General features: G+C 44.4%; 1 protein-coding gene across 1 annotated transcript in view; it reads left to right on the top strand.

The window, feature by feature from the left end:
* Positions 1 to 18,975, top strand: part of METTL24 (methyltransferase like 24) — a 46,600-nt gene extending 27,625 nt beyond the window's left edge. Inside the window, exons 4-5 of the mRNA XM_042017278.1 lie at positions 1,956 to 2,184; positions 17,506 to 18,975. Of these exons, the coding sequence (XP_041873212.1) occupies positions 1,956 to 2,184; positions 17,506 to 17,820 (544 nt within the window). The 3' untranslated portion in view covers positions 17,821 to 18,975. The remainder of the gene's footprint in view (positions 1 to 1,955; positions 2,185 to 17,505) is intronic.
* The last annotated feature ends 5,216 nt before the right edge of the window (positions 18,976 to 24,191 follow it).

Here is a 24,191-nt window from a genome sequence, read left to right as displayed (position 1 = left end):
TTTACCCTCATCTGTATTTTTTTTTTCCTGTTTTCCACCACTGTGAAGTTCCCTTTGCAGTCCACATGAGCAGCAATCTGTTTGGAGGCAGCCTGAGGTTAGTCTGCACCAAAAGCATCTGGCCCTCTGGATTGTACCAACTGGTATGGTTAGAAGTGTGTCACGGACACACGTGGCCATCGGTTGCTGGTGGGCTCATCACTAATGCTGTAACTATCCTCAACAATTCCCATGCTGTTCACTTTCAGCTAGCTTCTCATTCCCAAGGGATTACACTGGTCTTTGTCCATCACTGTCCCTTCTGTAGAAAGCCACATGCAAACAAACATGTTGATTCACTTGGTTAACTTCTGAACTTTTTTCCTAATGTGTGTTGAATGCATTAAAAGAAATCTCCTCTCTTTTCCTCCCACACAGCTGTATGGGTTGGAATCCTGTGAATTAGGGTTGCTCTTAAAAGCACGCTAGGCTATTTTTGCACACCCTGTCTCCTCCTGTTTTCCCAGGGAAAGGGAAGATGGTTGAGGAGAAGACAACCTCCTAGGGTATTGTAACAGTGTGCTTAGCCAGTGTTACAGCAAGTGTCATACCATATTGGTAACTTCCAAAACCAGTGCTCTTCCACATATTGTTTCACGAGTTGAATTCATTTTAGCCTACCTGTTTGACAACTATGTAGAACATTTAGTTCTGGCCTAACGTTGTACCATTGTGTATGACATGATTTAAAATGTGTCATGTTTTACATATTGATGCAAATCGCCCAAATTATTTCAGACCCGCACCATTGCTAAGGATAACTGTGGTGTAGTGTAGCAGGTGCTCTGACAGTACATCTAAGAGTACTGTCCTGTCATGGTCTGTGCACAACAGATAAGTGCTGTGCTGTTAGTACAGAGTGAATAATCTCAGCTGTACAATTTACAGCACAACTGATTTAAAAAATCTTGATTCTCTTCTTAGTGCTACATGTGTGTATATCAAATTGCGTAATTTTGTTTAAGTTGAATGTTTAGTGCATGATTTGAATCACATTTGGAACAAACTTGGAGGAGTAGGAATAAAGAGAACATCTTGTTTTACAGAGTAGGGAAAGCCTGTGGTTCAGATGTGTGATTGCAATGGTAAATACCAGATTTTTTTAGTTTCAGTGTACCCTGTGTGAACCACTGGGCTGTAGGAGGTGGGAATATGGCACAGCCTTGTAAAATACATCTTCTCACAGAGGCAGGGACTGAGACAATACTTCTGTACAATGGGGCTATTATTTTTTCTTCTTCTTTGGGATCTTCACCGAATTAGCAGCAATCTTTCTCTCAAGTCAATATAACAACTTTGCTGCTGTAGAAAAGTGCTTATTTTTAAATATGCTTTTTTTATCTGTGTCTTCCTGTCTACAGAGAAAGAGAGGCATTTGCTTCTTGTGTCTTGTCTGTACTGGTGGTCACTGTGGGTCACGTTTGTAACACCAGGTGACAGACATGGTGTGAAATATGCCAGATTTTTACGAAGTAGTATTGCATAAATTTTAAATGTATTTTCTCTTCTGCTTATGGCTTGGTTATTGGAAGTTTGCGCAGCAAGGACTAAGAAGAGTACTGTAAACTTGTCAAGAAAAAAGCAAATTGAAAATAGAGAAATATATGTAAACATAAAAGATGAGTAAGAATAAGGACAGCGCAAATATTTCAATGTTCAATTTTACTTTCATATAAATTTTGTCAACTTCTGAATTAAGGGAGAAAAGGAAAACTTCTTTGGGAAAGTTATCAGCCTGACTAAAAGTGGTTTAGTTCTTGCCTAGAAAGGAGCCATTCCTTCTAATCATATTGCATTGAGCTTGAATTTTCTGGTTAAGTTAGCTCATCCTCAGAACATCCTACCCAGTAATAGTTCTTTTTGCTGCGGTAATAGTTACATCGCTTTTTTCCCCCTTTTTTAATTTTTTTACATAGGCTAGGCAACGATGACAACCAGTTTGAGCTCAGCATGGCCAACAGTGGATGTGAGGTGCATCGCTTTGACCCCAGCATCAAGTCAGCACACATTCAGGAGGGTCGGCGCCTCTGGTACCATCGCCTCTCCATTGACTGGAGGGATCCCAATCCAGCCATTGCAGCTCATAAACTTCACAGCAACACAAAGAAGCTGGGCACAGTATTGAATGAATTTGGGCATCAGAAGGTAAGGAAGGACTCGAGTGTCTACTTTCTGACTGCAGGATTAGGTGTTGGGAAAGCTCCAGATCTCCCTTCTTGCTGCCTGAGGACACCATGCACTTTCCAAGGTTTTCTCCTGATAATGGGTTTTTCTTCAGCAGTACTTGTAATGCATTTCTTGTAGGGCTGCCTTTTCTGTCTTGCTTTTTCTGTGTGCTCATAACAGCCACCATAATTTTAAATCCCTAGCCATATACCAAATACTCTCTTCCTCCTCCTCACTTCCTTTTCTCTTGAACTTACTGGTGACATTGGGTGCTAGCACATTTAGTCCTGTGGAAGTTCTGGTCTTTGCCTGAGCAGGAAAACTAAACTACTCACACAGACAAGTTTATAAAGAGGAAACAATATTTGCAACATAAATTAGAAGAGAAGAGGTAATGGATGGTCTGTTTACATTTTCAAGGTCACTGTTCCTAATTACAGTCCTCAAAACCAAAAACATCCTGTTTTGAAGTTGGCAGCAATCTGTGGGATGTTTTTTAGCATTTCCCAGCTTGTTTTTAAGGAACTATAAAGACATCATGAATTTTCAAATCTCAGATAAATGTTGCCATAATACATTTCAGGAAGTTCCTTAGGTTGCTTTTAAGAGAGTCTTTCCTTCAGAGGATATACAAACATGAATTCAAATGCTAATATACTTCATTGCCTGCGGCTAATTCTGCTTGTCTCTGTTTTTTCAGAAATAGGCCGCCTGGGCTAAGGAGGAGCTCTTCTGTACGATTTGCAAAACAAACAGTGCAATGTTTGTTTGGCTTGTTATTTAAAAATGCAAGATGTCCTTTTCAGTTCACTTTTTACTTTTTAAAAATATTTTCTTTTGGTTCGGCTCTACTGATTGGAACATTCTGAAGATAAGAGCAGAGAAAGGGAGCCTTTTTCTTCTTCCAATACATGCTGTAACTGTAGTAGGCTGTGCATTAGTGAAACATCTGGGGAGATAGAGAGATGGCTTTTCTTTGATGTGTGCCTTGCACTGTTTTGATTTTAGAAGAATTAGTCACACAGCAAAAAATTGATGACCCTATCCAGAAAAAGTGTACAAGTCTTGTGATATATCAGACCTGCTGAGATCAGTCTCAGGTTATCATGGTAAAACAGAGTGGTGTAACACCTGTGAATGAGCAGGATGTCAGGGAGAATTCTGAGTGTGTAACTTTCTGACATGAAAACAGTAGGCTGGATGGCAGCCAAGAAACATAATGCACACATAACACATGCAACCAGGCTTTCCGCTAGCTGTGTACATAGGACATGGGATTTGGTTAAGTGTTTTGGCGCATTATGAACAGTGTACACAGCCTCTTGCTCTGGTAGCATTTGGGGAGCTCCCCTGTGCAAAGCTAGGGCTTAGTGAAGTCAGGAGCTGACTTCCTCCCAGTGAGGATAAAGGTGTTACACACTCTGCAACTTTCTGGTGCTTTACATTTGTGAAATACCTGAGTGGGCTGACTGTCCTCACACTGTTCTGTTTAGGTTTTCTTTAACTTAGAAGGAAGGCAGCCTGAGAAGTTGTGTATTGCGTGGAGACATCATTCTTCTGGTGAATGTGAGTGGAATGTTCCCTCAACTGAATAAATAAGTTAATTCAAAACAGTTTCACAGAATATTTTCCGAAGCACTTTCTTTCAATTAGAAAATGAAAACGTGCTCTTCATCCCATTTTTAATTTAAAAAACCCTTCCGCCTACCCTCAATGTTGTTGCGTTCCCACTTCAAGGCAGGAATTCCAGGCAGCTGCATTTGAAGTTAATGCCTCATTTTATCCATGCTTTTATTCTTTAAGATTTGGGACTTGATCCAAGACCCTATAAGTGACTGAAACTATTTCCACTGATGTTAGAAAATCAGGCTGATGAAGTCAGCACAGACAAGACCTCCTGGAGTTCTTGCTGTTGTATTATTGAAAAGAAAACTTGAAGTTTGGGGGTTTTGTGTGCAAGAGAATCAAAGAACTTGGATGGGCTTGTTTACACCCTGACTCAGATGAGAGCACACCTGCTGTTCTGCAGACAGTACTGGGACCTCATCCACACAAGGGAAACCCATCCCGATATTTTGGCAAGAAATACAAACACTTTTTGGTGTCAGAGAGGATGTGAGAAAAGATTAAAAGAGCTTGATCTTTCTAACTGGCTATGTGGCAAAACAGCCCTCAGTTCTCTGAGTGTAGATATCCTGGAGGCAGAGGACTTATCTAGTACTATATTAGGATGTGGCTGACGAAGGAAACATGTAGTCAGAATATATTTGGGAACTCTTAGAGTGTGAAATCTCTTAAGCTCTGGAATAATCTCCAAAGGATATCATGGGAGTCTTATTTCCTGGTATACAGATCTAAACTGAAAATTTACTGGTGTATCTTCTGAGAAGAGTAGTATTTTATCAGCCACAGGAAAGGATGAAGATGTAAAAATTGATCTTGGTCATCCTGTGTTCCCCTCCCGCTGCCCTCAATTCTTTTGCTGAGCATGCACACTCTGTAGTGCATTCTTGATGAACAGTGGGGGAAAAGGGAGAAAGCCACTGAGGGCCCAAGATTCTCTTTCTTATGGCAGTGGTGTTCAACTTCATGAAACCTTTCACTTTCCTATTCTCTAATTACCTACTGGGGTGAGGATGCTACAGTGCTGGTGTTTCCCATGGATTAGTGATAGGTGAATGGCGAGCTTCCTTCCTATAGAGTTGTTGGATAATTAAGTCAGAAGGGACCTTGAATGGCTTGTGGTTCAGTCCTCTGCTCAAAGCAAGGCCAGCTGTGTAGTCAGACCAGGTTGTTCAAGGCTGTATCCATTCTGGTCTTGAAAAACACTGAGTTTTCTCCAGAATAGAGACTGCCCAGCTTCTCTGGGTCAGCTGTTGTCCTGCTGGACTGTTCTAATCATGAAAATGTTTCTCCTTATATCCAGTCTGAAAGTCCCTGATTTAAATTCATGCCTGTAGTCTCTTGTCCTACTTCTATGCACTGCTGAAGAGCCTGTCCCCACTGTCTTGATGACCTCTTTGTGATCTCTACAGGCTGATGTTTTTCCTCCCAACAAAGCATCTCCTGCCTAAGCTGAAAAAGCCCCATTCTCCCACTTTCTCCTTGCAGCCACCTTGGTGGCTCCCACCTGACCTCACCTCAGTTTATTATCATGTGTCTTGTGTTGTGGGAACAAAAACTAGATGTAGTATCTAGATGCACTCTTCCAAGTGCCAAGTTCAGCAAGATAATCACATTCCTTGCTCTGTGGACTGTGCTCCTGCTAGGATGCTGTTGGTCTTCCTTGCACCATGATCCCCAGGCCCTTTCTGCCAAGCTGCTCCCCAGCCAGGCAGGCAGGCAGTCCCCAGCTGGTATCACTGCAGGCAGTCCTTCCTCCTCAGGTGCAGGACTTTGAATTTCATCAGGTTCCTGTCAGCCCATCCTTCCAGCCTGTCTGGGTCCAGAGCAGGGGTCTAACGTGTCTTTATTGGCTGGTCCTGCCAATTTGGTGTCATCCATAAACACGGCAGGAGTGCCAGGTGACACCTCCTCTAGTTGATGGTAAAGGTGTGGAACAAGATGAATCCTGGTGTAGGCCCTGTGGCACTCGGTCTGTAACTGACCTCCAGGCAGAGTACAATCCACTAACCACTGCTCATCCAGACTGTAATGTCCTGGCTGGGATGCAAGTTTCTGTGGGAGACAGTTTCAAGTATATATCCCAGTGCTGTTCTGGACCTGTCACAGCCAGTTCCATGGTCTTGCAAGGGGATCATCAGACTTAATTTCAGCTGCAGGGGGGCTAAGTTATCTGTCCAAATGAACCCTTCATCTAGTCTCAGTATAGACTGTTGTTGTTTATGGTATCATCCTCAGAAGGTTGCTATGTAGTCTAGATTTTAGTACAGAATAAAACTGTAAGGGAAAGACCATATTGAAATGTGAGCTTACTCTTCCCACTCTATCTCCTCTTCAAAAAAACCTAACCCTTAACCAGAAATTCAAACCAAGCTACTATGTGTGTTCTGTATTCCAAAGATTGTGCTGTGAAGCACAATTAAAAACCTTTGACAGAAAGGCCCTGAGCAGCAGAAACAAGCAAGAGTTCATGCTGTCCCGAATGGGCATGTGTGGTCACACATGCAAATTCTTATTTCAGTAATAGTTTTCCTCCCTCTGGAGCTCTGTAGGACAAGTCTCTTGTTGTGCCCTCAGTAAGTGCTATGAGATTGCATTCCTTGGCAGTATGGCTCAGCAGTGGATGAAATTGTTTCTTGTAAAACAAATTAATCTGGAAAGGAGAATCTGAGAATGCAAAGTAAAACCTTAATTTAATCACAAAGTACTTACAGCTGTAACTTTCAGGGGACAGCAGAGCTGTGTTCAATTCCTGCTATTCAAGTTATCTCCAATTGTGTAAGAGACCAAACTGTGTCTTTGTTCATTATGAAAATAAATGCAAAGCAATCTTTACATCCTGATTTTGATTTGAAGGCTTTAATTTACACTCTCTCTTCATGAACATTATTTTTTTCTTTAACAACTTGGCTAATTTTGCTTTGTTTTATTGAATAGGCTTCAATTTAGGATTTCAAAAGGAAAAACCTCCTTCCCTTCACCTGTTATTTAATACTCAACACAACTTCAAAACACTACACCCTGAAGTCATTTTGATTAATAACATCATCTCCTCCTAGGCAAGTAATTTATCACTTGCTCTTCTCCTCAAGTAGATACAGTAGAATTTATTTCATGTTGCACTTCCAGTTTTGTGAAGGCTGATGTGAAAGGACAAGTATTAAAGAAAAGATTTACCATTTTTTGCTTAAAATCAGCTCTGTTGGAAGTACACAAATAGATATAAAATAAAAGTCCAGAGAAAATGTATAGCAGCTTAGTTGTGCACGGTGATTTTATTAACAAAACAAAAAATAAACTCTTCAGGTTGGGAAATGGCCGTGTTCAAGTTTTTCAGCGATGAAATCCGTGTAATTACTCTTTACTATGCATACCTTAGGGCTGTAGGGGCCAGAATAGGCTTTTGAATTCTTGACCCTGCCCAGACAAAATCATTTAACTTTGGTTATCCCTTGCAAGGCTAGCCTTAGGTATTGCCCAGGGAGCCTGGGGGTTGCTTAGTGTGAATTGTGTTCACTGAGGGGCTGCTGTGTTCTAGCTGGGTGTGTGGGAGCCACATTCAGCTCAGCTGTCATCTTAACTCACAGCAGGACCTCAGTGCCAGCTGATGAGCACCTGCAGACTGGTCCTGATGTGGAATCCTGAGCTCAAGGTGAGAAGCCAGGAGCTCAGAGGCCCAGGAGCTCTTGCAGAGATATGAGTCCTTGTTGCTGTTGCTGTTGCTGTTGCTGCTGCAGCCGGGCAACAGCCGGAGTGGAGGCACAAGTTCAGATCTGCTCTGCTACATGTGGCTTCGTGTCAGAAAGAAAAAATGAGACCAGGTCTTTTGAATTGTTGCATCACAAATCTTGAAGTAAAGGTTTGGGATTCTGTCTTGAAAGGCCTAGTTTTTTCTTTGTTTTTTATGCTTATTTGGGGTTTTTCCAAAATCTCGGTTTTAGGAGGAAAAAACCCACCCTTCATCTGATTTTTAGCCTCATTTTTTTCACATCCAATTTTCCTTGTGCAATCAATGGTCTTTAGGCTTAAGTGGCCCTTTTTCTGCAGCTGTTATTTACCATTCACATATAGCCGTGAAGAACAGCCTTTGCGTATGTAGGGTGATCATACTGGCCTTTCTAAGATTTCTCCAATGTGAGAGAGCCTCTATTTCCTGAAACATCTTATTTGTGTTGTGTTGCCCCTCCTGCAGCTGGAGCATCAGCAATCAGTGCTATTCAGAAGTCCCAATGGTGTCACTGCTAAGGCTCAGACTGTGACTGCCTTCTTCCTGGAAATGTCCTGACTGTCCTCTGCAAATGTCTGCACTGTTACTGCTTATCATCTTGTTTGCTTTTTTGTGACTCATCAGACTGTCTCCTTGTTATATCAGTTTCTGAATGGCACAGTAGAAAGAGTTTTGTCCCAGAACACTGATTTTTTATACAGTGTAAATGGCTGGTCATGACCTATTTGCAGAAGGAGTAATTCTGCGCAGAGAAGTCCCATTTTAGTACTGCACCCTTTTGCACGAGGCAGATGCAATACCATAGCATTTAGAGCTTATAGTCTAAATAAATGACCTGCCACAGGATGGAGGAGCACGAAACTCACCTCCATTAACTTAAATTTCTACATTTGAGATAGCTGTTGATGTCCTTATAGACTCAAGCTAAACTGTTATGGTGCAGTTTGTCTCATTCAAGGGCAGATATTGCTGCAGTTTGAGCACTAACTGGTGCCATGTGTGAACCTTTCGTTTGGGGATCTCAGAGAGCTGGCAAATCTTACTCCACCTGCTGAAAAGAGGCAATCAAACTAGTGCAGATGTTTCCAGGTGCAGTTGGAAATGCTGCCTTCTGTAGCCTTGTAATAGTTGCCCCTGAGTAATCTACGAGCTCTTGGCACAAAGTGTATCTTTCCTGGATGTCTATATTTTTTCATTTTAGGGATAATGAAATCAAGGTGGCGATAGCTCTGTATTTGCTTAGTCAGCTGGGGCTGCTGCTGCCTAAAGTATTTTAACTGTAAGTAGATTGAAGAGTTTGGCTGCAAGTGAAAATGGGCTTGACAACCTCATGTTTCTTGAAGCAAAGATCTTTGGACAGTGATTTACTGCTCACCAGCTCTTGCTCTTGGTGTTGTGTGCACAAAGTGCCTCATGTACTTTCCTTTACAGGGTTTTGTCTTGGTCCCTTACATCTCCTTTCGCCTCATTTAAATTCTCTCCACCAGGAGCACTTCTCAAGACATTGTTAAGAATATTGGTATTTCTAGGGAGTGACCTGAAGGTGCTGTTTAGTATGCAATTGTCAGGCATGGAAGAAAGATCTTTTTAATGATGCCATTGGCTGAATATGGTGCAATCCAGAGCCTTTTCTTCCCCTAGGAAAAGGCCTAGTGCAATGCCTGAACTGAATTGTAATGAAAGAGTTGAAGTATTGCGCTGTTGAAGCAGAACTTATTCAGGTCATCTTTCAAAAAAAAATATAGGCACTTTCAAAGCATATTATTGTCTGCTAAAAATTAGAAGGGAAGGACAATTCTTTTTAGGGTTTTATTTTCCTTTTTTTTGTTGCCTTTGTTGTGGTTGTTAAGACCTTTCAGAAAAAAATCAGGTAATAAAAATCTGCTTTCCCCCAGCTTTGCTAGAGGGCTGTGCAAGCAGTGTTCAATTCCACCTTCCTATTTGACTATTTCAGTGTCAAAGAGTTGCATTCAGAGGAGCATGGCACTTGCTGCAGGCACCATGGAGTCAGCATTGCTGTGCTGCTGCTGTAAGAAACCAGTCGGTTCCCTCCTCCTGCCAAACCTGGAGCTCGGCAGGAGCCTGGGACACCTGCCCTGCTTCACAAGGTGGTACCAGATGCAGGACACCTGCTGAGCACAGACCTGTATGCACATTCCCCAGCTCCTCAAGCCACTAACACTGGCTTAAACACAGCAACGTGAATCTTACGGTTTTAATTTGGCTGAGGTTCTGAATATCTGATCAGGGTGGTGGTCCATAAAATGGCATGGGTTTAAAGAGAATTGAGATCAACCCCTTTCTATAAGCATCCTGGTTTTTCTCCACTAGCCATCTTTCTCAAAATTTCTGTGTTGTTGACATTAACAAGCTCTTTAGATAAATGCCCTATCCAGAGCACCTGACAGCTTTCTAAAAAGATGTACTTTTTTTTCTCCTCACATTTGTCTCTCCTTCTGTCATGGTTTACAAATTCTTGTCATTGGAATTGGCCATATCTTGTTTAAATATTTTCACCTTAGTGTCTGTATCCTTTCTGGTCTTGCTTTTCATCTGACAGCAATTTAAGGTATCCCTCCATTCTCAAAAATTTGAAATCCAGAGGTCAAAGATTTAGCAGCTCCTTCTGCCCCTCTTGAATGCTTGTCCCAGACGAAATCTGAGTTGTGCAAGCATTTTGTGGTGTTTTTTTATTCATGTTTTCAGGAATGTACACGCAGGTTTCTTCTTGTCATGGTTGCAGACGAATAGCAGGGGGGACAAATAGTGAAGCAAAAGGGTGGCAGGTTGGCACCTTGGACCAGAAATGGAAGGAAACAAATAGGTCCCCATGGAAGGCTGTAGTCTCAAAGGACTTTATTGTTTTGGCAAGTGCAGATGGGAACCAAGTCCTCCACCAGATTTAACTGGAGCTACTTGGATATAGCAGGGCTGCAGATTCTCATCCTGCGAGAGAGATGTTCTTTCAGGTGTGGTGGACATGTTTTGAAATGAGACTCTGATCCCTTTCTTCAATCACTCACATTTTGAAGGCCCCCACGGGCACTGTGTTAATAAACCATAGAAGGTCTTGCAGCCAAAATGCTCTTTACTCTGAATGACTATTTACAGTAGCCTAAGCCCTCTGTCCCTTGCTCTGCATGCACACACTTGCAGGTCTTGCTCTTCAGGGCTTTGGAGTCAATTGCTGCTTCACCGTTTGCCTTCTATTGCAAGCCTCCTCTGCCAATGGCCCCCTCACCCCCCCCCCCAATGTGCTTGTCCTACCGCTGCTGGCTTTCACCTTTAGCCAGACTAGGATAATGTGGCTTTTTGCAAGCATGGAGCTGTGTCCCACCATCCACGCTTGGTGCTGGGGCAGCACAAACAGACTGCAAATGTTTGTTCCCCTCTAATGAAGAGACTTGAGGGTCTCGCTTACACCGTTTATTCTTTTGAGTAAATATCCGTTCCCACAGGCATCCAGCAGCGTCTGGCAGAGAAGATCAAAAGAACAGAAATGAAAGGGTTTACCCCCCTTTGTGGGGGGAGTGGGCAGCAGGACATCTCCTGCAAGATTAGATAGCTGAATGTGCGTTTTGCAAAGTGACTAGTGCGCTCAGCCAGGGCTGCGCACTGAGTGGCTGCGCTTCCAGCTTGGCTGCTGGAGGAGTACATGCAGTATTTAAAATGTCTGTGTGCAGCATGGGCATTGGCAAGAAGAGCTTTTGCAGCTGATCAGGCTGTTAAATAATTTAAAGTCAGGGTTTCTGCAGATCCCTTGTGGGATTTTTCTACTTGGGCAGTGTAGCCATTGGATTGAAGGGCCAGGTGAGGGGACCGGGTTGTTTTCACCTTTTAGTGTACAACAGGAGAGCCATGCAAACTGGAAAAGGTGACAGGGAGCACAGTGTTTCTGAGCAGAGATGCACACTTGTGAGCTGCTGCCACTCGGAGTAGGTGAGGAGGTCACTGTTTGAGGGCTTATGTCCTCATGGTGACTTTTACCATTTCCTCTGAGGAAGCCTCATTTTGAGGCTTCAGCTGGTGGTGAGGTTCCTGTTGCCTGCTCTGGAGACTGGTCTCAGTTTAAAGAAATGGGGAACAAAGATCTTTGATGCTCAGTTTTTCTTGTGAGGGGAAGGTCTTCTCCCTCAGCCATGTCTATGTACAGTGTGTGCCTTCTCCATGCAGAGAGCTTGTAGAACCTATTCTCTGGGTCACCTTACAGGAACCTTGGTCTTGCTGGGTAGCAAGCCTGACAAGATGTCTGGCTTTAAGATCATTATAGTGTAGAGCTAGTTAAACCCATCAAACCTGTCTGAAAATCAATTCAGGCTTGGAGATCTGTATTATTTTATGACCAGAAGATGATTAACAAGTGAGCTGCTGTCTCTGACTAGTCCAGTGCCCAGCATGAGTTGGGATGGGAATGATGCCAAGAACTGGTCCCATGACAAAGAATGATATTTGTGGTGACAGAAGCCTACAGGTGAAAACCTCTGACCTCCTGACCAAATGAAGCCAGGGAGAAAGGATTTCAGGCCATGCTGATCTTGTAAATCAGCTGAGGGTTGTTTGTCCAGAGATTACTTGTCCATTGGTAAAGTGTTGTTAAAAGGAGCCTTCTGCCAACTAAAAGGCCTCTTCTTCTCTGCCTGTCCACTGGAGTAAGAGGCATTGCTTAACTGGTCCAGTTAACTGGGCTGGAGGGGGTCTATGTATCTTTTATTCTGTAATGGGTCCTCAGAGAGAAATTGTTTCTAGATGGAGAGAGTACATGGGAGATGTCTCGGCATCAGAGACCAAAGGAAGAACTGGGGAAATAAAGTGCCAGGCTGCCCGCAGACCTGGGCTCTGAAGCTGTGGGAAGGAGATACTTGGGGTGCCTGCATGGATCTTTCCTAGGAACAGTTCCCCATGGAAGAGCACAGGCAAAGTGCTCGTAGTGCTCCTGAGCACGCCGCTGAGATTGATGTCTCCTGCATGTGCTGGGTTTGCTTTCCGGATGGGTGCATTTGTCTGGGGCCATTACTGCATATGGCAAGCTGTTGCTATACTGACAGTTGGCTGTGAGAAAGTTAAATACGTTTTTTTTAATATGATTTTGAAACATTTTCTCTGACTTAAGTGGTAAACATAGTATTACTTAATATCCTGCTCCTGCTGTGTAATGCATTCATGGAAATACATCACCAGAACTGGGAGAAAAGACTGTCACTTGCAAGGCTGTGGAGAATCAGTGGTGAGAGCAGAGGAAGGAAGCTTGCCTGCCCTCACTGCAGGTTTTCTGTTTCAGTGATGTGTATATTGTATGAGTAACTTCAACTGGGCTGTTGCTTTACTGTAAAAAAAGACCAAAGACCCTGTGAGCACCCAACTGCGCAAATCGTCCTTGTGACTTGGATGCCTTAAGCAGATTCTTGAAGATGTGCCCGACCTGTCACATTGGGAGTGAATAATCTCAAATGACACATTTGTTCCAGAGCCAATTTGAAACTGGCTGTACAGACCACCACAGAGAGGTGTAAATGTGAGCAGGAAGGAAGGGAAGTAATTTGAAAGAGAAGTGCTGCCTATTGGAGCTGTACATCACTGATCAGTGGTGATTGACTTTTCTCCTGATGTCAGTGTCTGTGTTGCTCTGGCCAGGCCCCCAGCAGTCCTGGTCTCCCCGGTGGATGGCTCAGAGAGAGAGGCAGGATATTTTCCCCTCCCACCGATCACAGGGAGCATGGGAAGAGACAGTCACAAGCTGCTGGGAGTGTAATTTGCTATTAGGCTATGTGGCATCCTGTCTGCCATCAATTACAGCCTTTGCTCAGAATAAGAGGCAATGAAAGGGACTTTATATCCAAGCCATCTCCTGCTGGTGAGGATGGGCTGTGGATGCATTTTGAGAGGAAAGAAAATGAGGAAAGTATCTTGCTGAAAATCTGCATAGGAGAAAAGGATAAGAGGGAAGTTACATTTAGACAAAGCACACCCAAGAACCTGCTGTTACCTGCAAAGATGTGCTATCAAAATGTAAATTAAACAACTTTTGCTAGAGTTTTGTTTTCTGAGAATAGAGAATTGTACTTAGGTGGAGAGGGGAAAACTGATGCACAAGTTAGCAGATTTTTTCTTGCTTTACAGCTGATATCAAAATGGTAACCTGGTATCACAGGGAGCCAGAGCAAAGGAATATTTTTCTCTTGAAGTGTGAGAGCAGCCCTGCAGTTCAGGAGGCTGGGGTGGTTGTAAGCTCTGTCCCTGTTCCTGAAAGCTGTAACCAGCTCTCCTCTTCCTGCTCCCAAGCTTACACTGCAGACCTGCTCCCAGAGAACTGGAGGGATCCTCTGTACCTGACCTGCATTTGCTGGTTTTGCCTTTCCTGGCTTCCACTTCCACATGCTGAGCTCATGCTGGAAGTAATACAGCTAAATTGCTTCCTCCAGCTACTCACTCTCAATTGACTCTTCTCCATGGGGAGCTTTAAATGATGCCCATGGGGCAGCACAGAGCCTGAAATCCCCGTTAACCCTGGTATTTCAAAAGCGATCAAGGCAAACAGAGCTCAGATCTCTGCTTTAGGAAATGATGCACACTTGTAACAAGTCATTACCCTAAAAAGAAGAAATGAGCCTTCATACAGTATGTGCTGACCTTCACTAACTAAACCACAATTTCTTCAGCTGTTTTATATGCTTGGTTGTGCATGAGCATGGCCCCCTTTTTATTTTTTCTCCAAGTGGAAGTGGTACAATGCTGCAGTGCTTTTTCAAGGGAGCTAAGCTGAGAAAACATTCAAAAATCCACATTTTTTACTTTTCTGTGATAACCAGTTAGTTCATGGAGGATAAGAGGATTTGTGGAAGATAAGAGGAACCAGCCTTTGTGAGCGCTTAAAACTCACTGTCATACTTTACCTTCAGGCACTGTAGATCTTTGCCCTCCAGGATTTATTCACAGCAGCAGATTCCAGCTGGGCTCCCAGGTCAATTAGAGCTCTAAATTTATAGATTTGTCCACTAATCCTTTCACTGGCACTTTGGATCAAGGCAACTGGAAGGGGGTAGTGCATTTCTTATTGGTAGCGCGCTGCTTATCACTGATGGTAAATATCTCCTGAGCTGTCTAATCATCACAAAACTTGCATTTGGTGTCAGCAGGATGCTTGTAAATTTGCTCAGATACTCTGAAACGGAGCTGTTCTGTCATTCATTTTGCACTATCCATGGAATGAAATGGAGACTGTGGGCAGAGAGGGACACCTTGCTCGGAAGGCAGTCACAAAGGTTGGTGGGTTGAGACAGGTACTTTCCTCCCTCCGGGCTTCTGAGCAGTGCAGGGCACTGAGAGCAACAAAGAGCCTCTCATTTGTGTATGCAGCACATCCCCACTATTTCCTGGTCATTTCGTTATGTGTTCAAGCTGTTATGATGGTAACTCATTTTCTCCTACTGAAACATTGGTTAGCAGCCACTTTTCAGATCAGTTTTGCAAATGCAGCACAGAGCATGCAGAGTGCCTGCTGAGCAGCCAGAGCAGCAGTTAGTGTCACAAGAGAAAAACAAACAAACCTGGAGGAGGACTAGAAACATTACGATGGGAAAAAGATGTCCTACTGATGCCATAAAGTAAGATCATGGGAAAACAAACACCTAGAAACATTTCTTCCCCTATCCATCCATCCCCTCCCCCCGAGAAAAAAAAAGGGTTTGAATAATTTGTCTGCTTTCAAAGTTACGTAAGTCTCCCAGAGATAAAAATCTGTGGTTTGTTAAGTGCAGCAGTGTGGTCCTGTGGCAATTGCACCTACGTGGAACCAACTGCCTGCAAAACTGCATTACAGGTAGAGATATGAGTTGGTATTTGCAAAATAAATAACCCATTTAAATGTATGAAGGAAAACAAGTGCGCTCACCCATGATGTAGTTCTCCCCTGAAATGTCATGAGCTGCATCATTTACATTCAGCCTCCCCTTGAACCCAAAGGAGCGCTGTGTTCAACTGTTTCACTGACCCGCAGACGGACAGACTGACAGGCTCTTTGTTAGAGAGGCAAGTTAGGAAATACCAGAGCTAAGGTTGTCTGTGCAACCTTCCTTTCTGCTCCCCATGTGGACATACCACAATATGGGCTTTAATTCCATAATCCCTCGGTCATTTTCCACTGGCCCCCTGCCTCCTACAGTGTGAAGGAGGCACAATGCCTCCTTAATGAGCAGACAAGCGGTGGCTTGGCTTATTATGATTCGGTCTGTGACCATGGACCTCATTCAAGTCTTGCTCTGAAAACGCAGTGTTTTGTTTTCAGCTGTTTTACAGCTTGTTCCACCCAAGTCTCGCTGGCCCTTCACGTGCTCAACCCCTGCACTCTGCAGAGGGTGTTCAGTGATTAGCACCCTTGTTTTACAGATGGAGACCAGAAAGGGCAAGTGTCCAGCACCTACAGATTCCTGCCATGTCATGTCTGTCCATAGTGCTGGGGCACAGCCCCTGAGGAGGGCTGCAGCTCAGCACCTCAGTCCCTGGCGTCTCCAGTCAGCCATCCATGGAACAGCAGAAGGTAGATGTGGCCACCCCTTGCCATGGCCCTGCAGTTTCTTGGCTGTGGGCCATGCAAAGCACAGCTCTGGTTGTACTGGAGACGTGCTCGCAGCACAACCCCTGCCCTGTGCCCAGGGCAGAGGGGTCTGTGAACCCCATGGATGGGGCATGGCATGACACCAGCCAGGCACCCTGGGATGGGGCAGCTTAGGAAAACAGTGGCATTGGCAATGCTTTTACACTACCTGCCCAAATTTCTCTCCTGTACCTGCCCAGGTGCCTTTTTTGATACTGCCACAATGGTTAGGGCAGATTGCCAGAGAGAATCTGGGGGTTTTGTTGGTTGTGGTTTTTTTTTTTTTTTGCTTGGTTTGATTTTTAGGTTCTTGGGGTTTCTTTGGTTTTTTAAAGTATTTTTGACTAAACAAAGTCTTCAGTTTTCCACTTCAAACCCATCTTGAGTGTGAGCAGATGAGCAGAAGCATCAGCTCAGGTGGAACTGGCATAGGCAAACCCTACTCTCAGGGTGTGGGACTTTCCCCTGCCAGACTCGAAAACAAGCTGAGCTCTGCAGCTTGTGACCACTGCTGCACTGTGATCATTGCTTTCTACCAGATGTGAAATGGTGATGAAATGCTCTTTTTTTGGTTAAAACATACAGCTTGCCTCCCCCAGCTAATCTCCAAGCAAAGTCAACCCACCAAGCAAAGTTGCGTTGGGCTATGCGAAATTGGATTGCTGGATAGCTCACTACAAAATTAAACAATGGTCTAAAACTAAAACAGGGCACTTTTCTGTTAGATCTGTTATTCCCTTCAAATACCTTGATGTACTCTTTTCTGCTATGCCTTTTTCTTTGGAGAAGCTGCCCTTAAAATCCTGTAGACTCTTTGCATAATTATTTTTTGTTTTGGTCCTCCTCTCTCAGCATCTGTAGTGACGCCTGCAAAAGCTTCAGCCAGCAGCTTGGCCAAGGGCAGCTGGTGGCCTGAGCTGCTCAGTGTTCATTTTTTGCTTTTGGTCTTCTCTTGCACTTGTGTGGTGCACGTAGCATGTGGCTCACGACCACCCCACTCAACTATGGTGCAGGTAATCACTGTTAATAGGTTTGGGTCTGTCGTTCGGATGTGTTTCTTTTTTCATAGCTGTGATGCCACCCAAGAATTGTGAAGGAACCAGTAACATGCTTTGGTTGTAGGAGGAGCTTGGAATATGTAGCTTTTCCAACCAGGAGCTGGAGGCAGGACGAAAAGGGATGTGAAGAGTCAAGTGTGAAACATCATGTACTGTCTGTGTTAGTCCTCTGAGACTTTTTAATTTATTTTTTCAGTACAAAATGAATAACTATGTGTATTTAAAAATGGTCAACCTTGGCCTGAGATGTTACTATAATTGCAAAATTTTCATTTTCACATAGTAATGGTGTTTTGTTGCAGATCGATGTCCTCAAGGCAGACGTGGAGAGCGCCGAGTGGAAAATTTTGGAAAACCTGATCCTGGAAGATGTTGTTGAGCAGATAGGACAGCTGGTCTTTGAGGTGCACATGCACTGGCCTGGGTTTGAGGTCAGTGGCAATGACAGCACCGTGGTGCGGTACTGGTACAGTCTGCTCCGGGAACTGGAGCTGAAGGACTTCAGGCTTTTCCATACCTACAAAGACTTATCAAAACCACAGATGTTTCTGAAAAAGGAAGCTTTCAACGCCAGTAGCTGTTACACACTGAGCTGGGTAAATACAAGATGGAAATAGCAGAAAGGAATTTATGATGTGTGACTGTGAGCCATCTGGGCACGTAGCGTTATTGAAGAGGATTTTGACGTCACTGGCTAAAGTTGCTAAATATGCACGCAGTGACTGCTAGCAAAATGGACTGGCTTTTATATTTATATGTTGTCAAAAGAACTGGCACCAGGAGAAGATATATGGTGCAGATTTGTATAGCAATATATTTGCCAGTGGGTACATTGTCCCAGAGGACAGAGGTTTCTGTAAAGGTTTGTCTGGGGGAGATAAGAGCATGGTTTTTCCAGGCTGCCCCATGTTTGAGCATGCCAGCAAGGAGGGCATCCCTCTGGGGCTGCCCTGGGAAGCTCTGCTGGCTGAGCTGTGCCAGCCCTTGGGCAGGAGAGTGCTTGTGACAAGGTGTCTTTTTAAGAAAGTGTCAAGTGTTAATTCTCTGTAAAGTGATCATCTTTGATTTGTACCTTCTTTACTTTGGCCTTGTTTCCTACAGAACAAATTTTAGGCAAGAACAGTATATTCTTGAACCCACTGGCAAATTTCAGCTGAATTTGGCAGAGACAGAAATCACCACCAAACTAAATTTCTACCTACTTCTTTGAGCAGCTTCTGAGTGCCCTGACTTTGGTTTTTTAAGCTAGCACTCGCCCTCCTCACCCTCGAGAGCCTTCAGCCACAGAAGACAGGGCATCCCTAGTTCATCTGCTCAAAGAACAGCTTGGTTGAAATTACTCTTGCAATGGCTGCAGCAAGTGGTTTTTCATCTAGTGAGATACATGTAAGAGATGAAAGTGAAACCTGGTCTTTTTTGTTCCTTTTGGGGTTTTGTTGAACAATTCCTGGTGCCTTTTCCAGTGCTGTGCCTGGATGCCTGCCACCTCCTCACCACCTTGCCTCTCCCTGGCATGAGGAGGCGAAACACTGGATCTGCACTGATGCTGGCAGAGGTGGTGGCCCAGGCAGGTGCCCTGGACGGCAGCTGTGCTGGGGCTCAGCAGGCTGGAATGTGAATTGTCTGCAGTGCCCCTGGGAGCCTTTGACATTCCCCAAGGAGCTAAGGAATGGGGGGAGCTAAAAAACATATAGCAGGTAGGGTTTTTTCTTATCTTTAGATGAATTTTGACATTAAACTTTGCATTAAAATACAAGATGTCACCACTTTCATATCTTTGATATGGGGACTTTTTAACTGCCTTTGGTTTCCGACTTCTTCAAGTCTACAACTTCCTCAAGGGAGGTGGTGAAGGGGGAGATGCTGATCTCCTCTCTCCAGTGACCAGTGACAGGACATGAAAAAATTGAATGAAACTGTGTCAGGGGAGGTTCAGATTGGGTTTTAGGAAAAGGTTCTTCACCCAGAAGGTGGCCAGTCACTGGAACAGGCTTCCTAGGGAAGTGGTCATGGAACCAACCATGTCAGAGTTCAGGGAATCTCTGGATGGCTCTCTTAGTAACTTGGTTTAGTTTTAGGTCCTGTGAGGAGCAGTGAGTTGGTCTTGATGATCCTTACTGGGTCCCTTCCAATTTGAGATATTCTATGATTCTATAAAAGTAGCTCCTGTTTCTGCTCCTACATGTCCCACCTGGACCAGGGCTTTGCAGACACCCAGAGCAGGGCACTGAGAGTGCCCACCATGTCCTCAGCTCTGCATCAAAATCAAGATTACCTGATGCAGATGCATTGAATTCCCCATGTCCAAGACATTGGGCAAAGCACTTTCCTCAGGGCTGAGCTACCTATTGCCATCCCTGAGCCAGGTAATGCACAAACCAAGAGATCCACAACCTCTGAAAAATGAGTAAGAAATGCCTTCTCTGTGACAGCCACCTTGCTACAGCCCTCATACATGAAGTACTGAAGTTGTTTAATGATGCAGAGCCATGAGGTGATTCATCAAAATGCAAGAGGCTGCCAGGGTTTCCTAAACTAATATCTGGCATGTTGGAATGGCCACGCTCACTGCACTGCAGAATGGCTCAACTCCTATTTTTCAAATAATGGGGTGGCAAAAGTCCAGCTGCCAGTCCTGATTTATTAATAAAGTATAAATATATGGGCTCTAGCATTGTACAGGTTTTTTCTCCTAACTAGTCTTAGAGTAAGTAGCCTAGTAGCTTATTATCATTTGTTTAAGAAACCAACAGATAGAGGTTAAAAAATAAATTACATGGCCTCTCTCAAATGTTAAAATTCAAAAGGTATGTACATCTTCCATAGTTTATTTCCCTGAAGTAAAAATGGTGATATGCAAATTACAGAAGTGGAGTAGAGGTCCATCCTGGTTCTTTGGTTAGTAAGGGAGTTTAATAAACCCTCAGCTAATCTCTTGCTTGGGATTGCCAGGTAGTGTCAGGAACACTTCAGGTTACAGCAAATACGTCTTTGGCAAAAAAGATTCCAATAACTATGGTAATTTTAAAGAAAACCTTATCTCTAATACAGGGAAGATAAAAGCCATTTATCATTCTGGAGGCAGTTATGTGATATTATAGGAAAAAATGAACAGTGCTTATTTAATGCACTCTCTGTGCCTTTCTACTTCACATCTCTTAGAGCAGCGTTACAACCTTCCTTTCTGAGGTCTTGCTTCTATGCCCTTACCCCTTCTCTTTTATTGATCTCTTTTACCCAAGGGACAGACCTTTAAATGAATTCAGTTCCTGTCTCCTAATGACAGGAACTGAGCTGTTGGGTACATGCCCAGGGACACAAGCCAGGGCTGGCTGACTGCTGCAGTGGCCAGGCTGGTGCTGAGGGATGTGTGGCGTCTGTGTCTACCCACTGCCATACTGAGGCACAATTGCCACTGACCTGCTCAGAGATCATCTCCATGCAGTAACCACATGCCAGTGTTGCACTCCACGACTCTTCCCAGATCACACCTGCACAGAAAGCACCATAGCTTCCCCATTCTTCAAGGTCTAAGTACAGAGTGCACCATTAAAACCAGTGTGTACAGGGCATTCTGCCCTTGTAGCCACAGCCTGGAAACTGGTAACTGCATGGCTGTGGAGGGAAGTCAGACTCAGCTCCAGATCTGCTCAGCATCACCATTACAAGCATTGCCCAGCTCTGCTCTCTCCCCATTCTCCTGGTCTGCTGTCCCCAGGTGCATTGGGCACTCCCTGCAGGCACGTGCATCAGCTCTCCAGAGCCCCCAGCCCATTGCTCCCAGCTCAGGAGCCTTGTTCCTGCCCCCACCTCAGGTTATTCATGGTGGCCACAACCAGTTCCAACCCCACCTAACAAAGACATAATGACAGCTCTTGTTCCTGATGGGGAGCCATTATTGCATCAGTTGGACAACTCCACCAGGAGATGTTTCAGCTTAGTCTAAAGTGGATCCTTGCAGAGATGACCCAGGGGTAGGGGCAATTCTACTTGCACAAATCCTTTTGTGGGGGTGAGGGCATTTCTCTTTCAGACAGGCTCACAGTGATTTATAAATCACACATGTTTATGAATCAGAACTTACAGGTGCTGCCCGTGACCTGGTGAAGATGAAGAGCAGAAACAGATGTGAATCCCCTCAAACTATCACAGCTGATACCGCAACATGAGCTTTCCATGGCGAGCCCATGGCAGCACAGAGGGGAATTTGTTAGAACACACTCTTCCAGGAAAACTGGGCCCTTTCTGAATGCCACATTGGCTTCCTTGGAGGTTCCAAAATTTGCCCAAAGAAAGGTCTGACCTCCTGCTGCACTCCAAAACCTGCCATTTATTGCATACACTTCTGGCCCCAGGCTTTGATCCCATTGTGACTTGTGAAGGGTTGTTCTTCAAGCACCTCTCAACTGTGAAAGAACAAAGAAAGTGTAAAGGGAACATATGTTTGGCCTTCCTTGGCAGATGGCAAGAAGACATATCACCCAGTAGCACACCTGAAGAAATGGCACTCATTCTCTCTGGTGAATTATTCAACAGCTGAGACCATCTGGTTCATTACAAAACTTGGATTTCATGAGCTTCATTAGCCGCTCCCTTGTCCTTGGAAGGATACTCAGGGTTATTCAGTAGGAAATCACTCTCGATTTTTTCCTGCTTGTTAACACAATGTGACATTTAATTGCAGTCAGTAGAGACCTGGTTTAGTGGCAGTGGAAGTTCAGAGCTGACCTATATTCAGAGACATATTTATACCTGCCCCCCTCCACTGGCTTTCAGGGGCAGCATCTGCAGAGCAAGCTTGGCTCTTGAAGGGAACAACCTGCAGTAATGAATGCCTCTTCCCTTAAACAGAAGTCCCTGCTCACGGTGCAGTTTGACCTGCCTCATGTAGAGTTTTACCTGGTTCTGAAGGAGACCTCTGCAGAGACAGCCTGTGTTACTTTATCCTGATAGGCAGCACCTTACACAGGGAAAACAGGAGCCTGCTTTGCGCTGCCTAGAAGTGATGACTCAAATGTGAATACCATGTCCCTGCTCTTTTTGGTGGATTACCAACACAGGTCTTTGAGTTTAAGCAGTTTTCTGAAGGGAAGTGCAGTGGTATACACAGTACAAAACCTCTGCAAGTAATGAAAATGCTTCAGTGTCTCAGCTGGTATTTCCCCCTCTACACCTGAAATTCCATTTCTGAATCAATCACAAACAATGCGAATCCCACCCTTACATCCACCTGCAGATATCTAGAGTGGAGCCACCACCCAGGGTGCCACTACCCTTGCAGGCAGGTGGGGACAGGTGCCTGACTGGTGTCAGACCTCTGAGGCAGCAGCAGCAGCAGCTGTGCCCTAGGAGGTCCCATGTCCCTCACTGGTGTCTCTCCACGGATGCCAGCCACGAGCAGCCAAGACACAGGGAGTAGGACTTCACCAGACAACCCCACGCTGACCTCACGCTGACCTCTCAAACTGACTTGCCAGTCAGGAGAGGCCCTGAAATTACTTCCAGCTTCTTCTTTATGAAAGAAAAATTGCTCCAAGAAACAGGAGAATCCAGGATCTGAAGAAATATTCCATAATGTTATTCCACTCATTTAATATTGGAGGAATAATGACAAAAAGCAAAAAAACCCCACTCGTTCTGCTGCCCCAAGGTACTCCCAAAGCATCAGCACCAGGGCAGAGAAAGGAGCTTGCTGCAGGGAAGCTCTTTCGACAAAACTCAGTGTGGTTTTGGATACTCCAGGGAATGGGCCTTCCTTCTTTATCCTGTAGATGTCTGGCCTGACAAATGATTTCAGAGTCTCAAGTTCCCTTTTTATCTCCAAGGAATATTGGAAGGGATTATGTTTGGCAGAGTACATGAGGAGGAGCTGAAGGAGCAAGATTGTATTGGGATGCCAAAGCAAAATATAAACAACACCATGGGCAAAGGCCCATGGGTGCTTGGGGAAATCAGCCTGGAGCAAGCTAAGGCGGGAGGTTAAATTGTTACAACTCTTCTAGGACAGGGCATTTTTCTTTTTTTTTCCTCTTAAAAGCATTTCACAAGAGTTTAAACTCCACCTAAAAAATAAAGACTTGTTACACAATTAAAGAGTTTAGCTGGGGAAGAGGAGCAAGACACCAACTGTGGAGCAATTATGCTGGGAGAATGGGAAAGATTTGCAGCTCCCATAACTATGTCTGGGTAACTGTCAGCGGTCTTGAAGCTCCATAAAGTTCCTATTACTGAAATGACTCCCCAGAGGATTTGTGTTGCTGTCTTCCTTTCCCAAACCAAAGAAGCAGGCTCAGTTAGCCTTGACATCTTCCAGATTAACCAAAAAAACCCCAAGGCCTAAGGAGAACCTCTTACTCTACTGACCAATGCAGCAACGTTTCATTTGAGCAGCCCCCAGCGGCGTGAATCATAGCAGGGAAAAAGGAGGCTCAGTGCATTTAACATATTTTCAATATTCTGTCATACAAGACAACAAACAGGTCTGAGGACAAACTTCCAGTGCGCCTGGTGAATTTACAGGTCCATGGCCTGCTGAAAGTTATTGCAATTTGTTTCTGAAAGCTTTAAATTCTGCTAGCAGCTTCTGTAAACATAGCCCTGCCACAAGCAGTTTTCTCTGAGTGCTGCAAGAGAGCTGTGGTGTCTGTTTTGCTTATCAGCAAGCCTAACAGAAAAGCCGTATTTTACTGCAAAATATGAGGCTTAGAATTTTGAGTGTATGTTAGTGAAGTCAACCTACAGTAACAAGTCCCTTAAGTAGTCTCCAGAGGAACAACCTCCCTGGCAACTGATTTTTTGTGGTGTACAGGTTCAACTGTTTATAGAAGTCTTCCAAGCAAAACTCCCCTCCCTCCTCCGCGCTCCGCGTGTTCCCCCTCGTGCAGGCTGCTTGTCATATGGAGTCTTTCTAGTGAACGGGAGCAGGATTTTGTAATAACCAGCTGGTAGAAAGAAGGAAAGTACATCGTGTTACTGGGCTGTGAGAGCT

The sequence above is a fragment of the Corvus kubaryi genome, unplaced genomic scaffold (assembly GCF_017639235.1).
Source record: "Corvus kubaryi isolate FWS band 111438036 unplaced genomic scaffold, C.kubaryi_AGA036_p1.0 split3-73, whole genome shotgun sequence".
Taxonomy (NCBI): domain Eukaryota; kingdom Metazoa; phylum Chordata; class Aves; order Passeriformes; family Corvidae; genus Corvus; species Corvus kubaryi.
This window is presented reverse-complemented; position numbering and strand designations above follow the sequence as displayed.